This window comes from Coregonus clupeaformis, unplaced genomic scaffold, assembly GCF_020615455.1.
Source record: "Coregonus clupeaformis isolate EN_2021a unplaced genomic scaffold, ASM2061545v1 scaf2401, whole genome shotgun sequence".
Classification (NCBI taxonomy): Eukaryota; Metazoa; Chordata; class Actinopteri; order Salmoniformes; family Salmonidae; genus Coregonus; species Coregonus clupeaformis.
Window position 1 is genome coordinate 20001 of NW_025535855.1, and position 5000 is coordinate 25000.

Sequence of the window (5000 nt, forward strand, 5' to 3'; positions counted from 1 at the left end):
TTACTGATGATGAAGAAGAAGATGAGCGCGTTGACGTGGTGCGTGGGGATCACCGTGCTCAGCCATTGGACGCCGGCGCGAGACGCCCAATCAATGAGCTGATCCTTCACCTCGATGACCGTGGTGATAGGGTACTGCAACACCTACAGAGGGGGAGGGAGGACAGGGGAGTAGGGGTGAGGGAGGAGGGGTGAGTATTTGAACCAGTATTTGAAGAGATGTTAGCTGATTGGGTGTGATGTCATACATCCCAGGAAGTGTGATTGGGTGTGATGTCATACTAACCAGGAAGTGTCGTCTGGTGTCCATCAACATGTCACTCCGGCCCATCCCCCACACACCCTTCTTAGGCTTCTTAGGGACCAGGCCACTCTGCTAATGTACACACACACACACCAGGAACATACACACACACCAGGAACACACACACACACACCAGGAACACACACACACACACCAGGAACACACACACACACCAGGAGCACACACACACACCAGGAACATACACACACACCAGGAACACACACACACACACCAGGAGCACACACACACCAGGAACATACACACACACCAGGAACACACACACACACACCAGGAACACACACACACACACCAGGAACACACACACACACACCAGGAACACACACACACACAGGAGCACACACACACACCAGGAACATACACACACACCAGGAACACACACACACACACCAGGAGCACACACACACACCAGGAACATACACACACACCAGGAACACACACAAACACACCAGGAACACACACACACACACCAGGAACATACACACACACCAGGAACACACACACACACACCAGGAACACACACACACACACCAGGAACACACACACACACAGGAGCACACACACACACCAGGAACATACACACACACCAGGAACACACACACACACACACCAGGAGCACACACACACACCAGGAACATACACACACACCAGGAACACACACACACACACCAGGAACACACACACACACACCAGGAACATACACACACACCAGGAACACACACACACACACCAGGAACACACACACACACACCAGGAACACACACACACACAGGAGCACACACACACACCAGGAACACACACACACACACCAGGAACACACACACACACAGGAGCACACACACACACCAGGAACACACACACACACACCAGGAACACACACACACACACACAGGAGCACATACAAACACACACACCAGGAACACACACACACACCAGGAACACACACACACACACACCAGGAACACACACACACACCAGGAACACACACACACACACACAGGAGCACATACAAACACACACACCAGGAACACACACACACACCAGGAACACACACACACACACCAGGAACACACACACACACCAGGAACACACACACACACACACAGGAGCACATACACACACCAGGAACACACACACACACAGGAGAACACACACACACCTCTTTACTCAAAAAGGTCCAAAGTAGTTCACTATATAGGGCAGAGGGTGTGATTTAGGATGCGGTCTAGCTGTAGTTTCTCTCCAGAGGCCTGTTGTGCTGGGCTCTGACTCACTGTGGTGGGGTGTGTGTGTGGTACCTTCTCTCCAGAGGCCTGTTGTGCTGGGCTCTGACTCAGTGTGTGTGGTACCTTCTCTCCAGAGGCCTGTTGTGCTGGGCTCTGACTCACTGTGTGTGTGTGGTACCTTCTCTCCAGAGGCCTGTTGTGCTGGGCTCTGACTCACTGTGTGTGTGTGGTACCTTCTCTCCAGAGGCCTGTTGTGCTGGGCTCTGACTCACTGTGTGTGTGTGGTACCTTCTCTCCAGAGGCCTGTTGTGCTGGGCTCTGACTCACTGTGTGTGGTACCTTCTCTCCAGAGGCCTGTTGTGCTGGGCTCTGACTCACTGTGTGTGTTTGGTACCTTCTCTCCAGAGGCCTGTTGTGCTGGGCTCTGACTCACTGTGTGTGTGTGTATGTGTGTGTGTGTGTGTGTGTGTGGTACCTTCTCTCCAGAGGTTTGTGCTGGGCCCAGTCTCTGGGTCTTGGGTGTGTCCTGTTTCTGGGTAGAGCCGGCGCTGGGGGCCATGCCCTGGGCATACCTCTTAGTGAGCTCTACAAAATCATCCAGATCCACAAACTGACCAGCTATATAGAGAACAGAGAGAGGGGGGGGTGAGACGAAGAGATGTAGAGGGCGACATGGAAAGGGAGAGAGATGGAAAGGGAGAGAGAGAGGTAGATAGACAGACGGACGGACGGACGGACGGACGGACGGACGGAGACGGACGGACGGACGGACAGACAGACAGACAGACAGACAGACAGACAGACAGACAGACAGACAGACAGACAGACAGACAGACAGACAGACAGACAGACAGACAGACAGACAGACAGACAGACAGACAGATAGATAGATAGATAGATAGATAGATAGATAGATAGATAGATAGATAGATAGATAGATAGATAGATAGATAGATAGATAGATAGATAGATAGAGAGGGAAGTAGAGATAGAGATGAGTCATTCAATCTTAACTTCTAGTTCTCTCTCTCTCCTTGAGAAGACAGCACCATGAAGTACACACACACTTACACTCGCCAGTGACCATGCTCTCCAGGACTTTCTGGGTTTGGTCCGTGGTGGCGCCACCTGTTGGCCAAGAGTACAGAGTCACTTACACTTAAAGGTGCAAACACAGAATGTTCCAGAAAATGTCTAGAATATATGTCATCTGCATTAATAGTGGAATGTTTTAATAATATTGTGTTTTGAATGCAGTCTAGTGCTGTTGCAATTCACTTAGTTGCCACATGGGGAGAACACCATGTGCTGCACCTTTAAAATACATGACATTTTGATATTGTAATACAGATGGTCAAACCTTCCCGGAAAACTAATCAAAATATCAACTCCAACTTGTTCCCAGAGATCAAGTAACAGGGTTGCTGAAAACCTGAGATCAAGGTTCTGTGTGTGTGTGTGTGTGTGTCTATGTCCAGGTGTGTGTGTCCAGGTGTGTGTGTCCAGTGTGTGTGTGTCCAGTGTGTGTGTGTCCAGTGTGTGTGTGTGTGTGTGTGTGTGTGTGTGTGTGTGTGTGTGTGTGTGTGTGTGTGTGTGTGTGTGTGTGTGGTGTATGTGTGTGTGTGCGTGAAGGTGTGTATCCAGGTGTGTGCGTCCAGATGTGTGTGTGTGTGTGTGTGTGTCGTACCGTGCACAGCGTTGACCTGTCCAACGTTCTCCATCATCTCAGACACCGCCATCTTCTCCTTCCTGTCAGGGTTCAGCTTCCTGAACATCATCATGGCTGCCTTCCGGACCGTCTGCTCAAACCTGCTCTCTGTCGACAGCTTACGCACCTCCTCCTCATTATCATCACTGATGCCTGGGAGGTTCTCACAGACACACACACACACACACACACACACACACACACACACACACACACACACACACACACACACACACACACACACACACACACACACACAGGCATGTAAACACACACAGGCATGTAAACCACAGGAGGCTGGTGGCACCTTAACTGGGGAGGACAGGCTGGTGGTAATGACTGGAGCGGAATCAGAGGAATGGATTCACATGGTTTCTATTGCATTTACTCTGTTCCAGACATTATGATGAGCCGTTCTCCCCTCAGCAGACTCCTGTGATGTAAACACACACACACATAATGGGTATGTAAACACACAAATATGTAAACACACAAGTATGTAAACACACAAGTATGTAAACACACGAATATGTAAACACACAGGTATGTAAACACACAAGTATATAAACACACAAGTATGTAAACACACAAGTATATAAACACACAAGTATGTAAACACACAAGTATGTAAACACACAAATATGTAAACACACAGGTATGTAAACACACAAGTATATAAACACACAAGTATGTAAACACACAAGTATATAAACACACAAGTATGTAAACACACAAGTATGTAAACACACAAATATGTAAACACACAGGTATGTAAACACACAAGTATATAAACACACAAGTATGTAAACACACAAGTATATAAACACACAAGTATATAAACACACAAGTATGTAAACACACAAGTATGTAAACACACAAATATGTAAACACACAGGTATGTAAACACACAAGTATATAAACACACAAGTATGTAAACACACAAGTATGTAAACACACAAATATGTAAACACACAGGTATGTAAACACACAAGTATATAAACACACAAGTATGTAAACACACAAATATGTAAACACACAGGTATGTAAACACACAAGTATATAAACACACAAGTATGTAAACACACAAGTATGTAAACACACAAATATGTAAACACACAGGTATGTAAACACACAAGTATATAAACACACAAGTATGTAAACACACAAGTATGTAAACACACAAATATGTAAACACACAGGTATGTAAACACACAAGTATATAAACACACAAGTATGTAAACACACAAATATGTAAACACACAGGTATGTAAACACACAAGTATATAAACACACAAGTATGTAAACACACAAGTATGTAAACACACAAATATGTAAACACACAAATATGTAAACACACAGGTATGTAAACACACAGGTATGTAAACACACAAGTATGTAAACACACAAATATGTAAACACACTAGTATGTAAACACACAAGTATGTAAACACACAAATATGTAAACACACAGGTATGTAAACACACAGGTATGTAAACACACAAGTATGTAAACACACAAATATGTAAACACACGTATGTAAACACACAGGTATGTAAACACACAGGTATGTAAACACACAAGTATGTAAACACACGTATGTAAACACACAAGTATGTAAACACAGGTATGTAAACACACAGGTATGTAAACACACAAGTATGTAAACACACAGGTATGTAAACACACACACACATGGGTAACCAGTGAACTACATAGGGTGGTATTCAGGACGTGGGTAACCAGT

At 45.7% G+C, this 5000-nt stretch overlaps 1 protein-coding gene across 1 annotated transcript in view; it reads right to left on the reverse strand.

Annotated features, from left to right (window-relative positions):
- Positions 1–5000, reverse strand: part of LOC121561478 (wolframin) — a 35303-nt gene that overhangs the window by 16608 nt on the left and 13695 nt on the right. The window contains exons 5-9 of the mRNA XM_045219480.1: positions 3235–3408; positions 2619–2675; positions 2023–2165; positions 286–375; positions 1–143 (exon numbers count right to left, since the gene is read on the reverse strand). The exon at positions 1–143 is cut by the window's left edge and continues 103 nt beyond it. Of these exons, the coding sequence (XP_045075415.1) occupies positions 1–143; positions 286–375; positions 2023–2165; positions 2619–2675; positions 3235–3408 (607 nt within the window). The remainder of the gene's footprint in view (positions 144–285; positions 376–2022; positions 2166–2618; positions 2676–3234; positions 3409–5000) is intronic.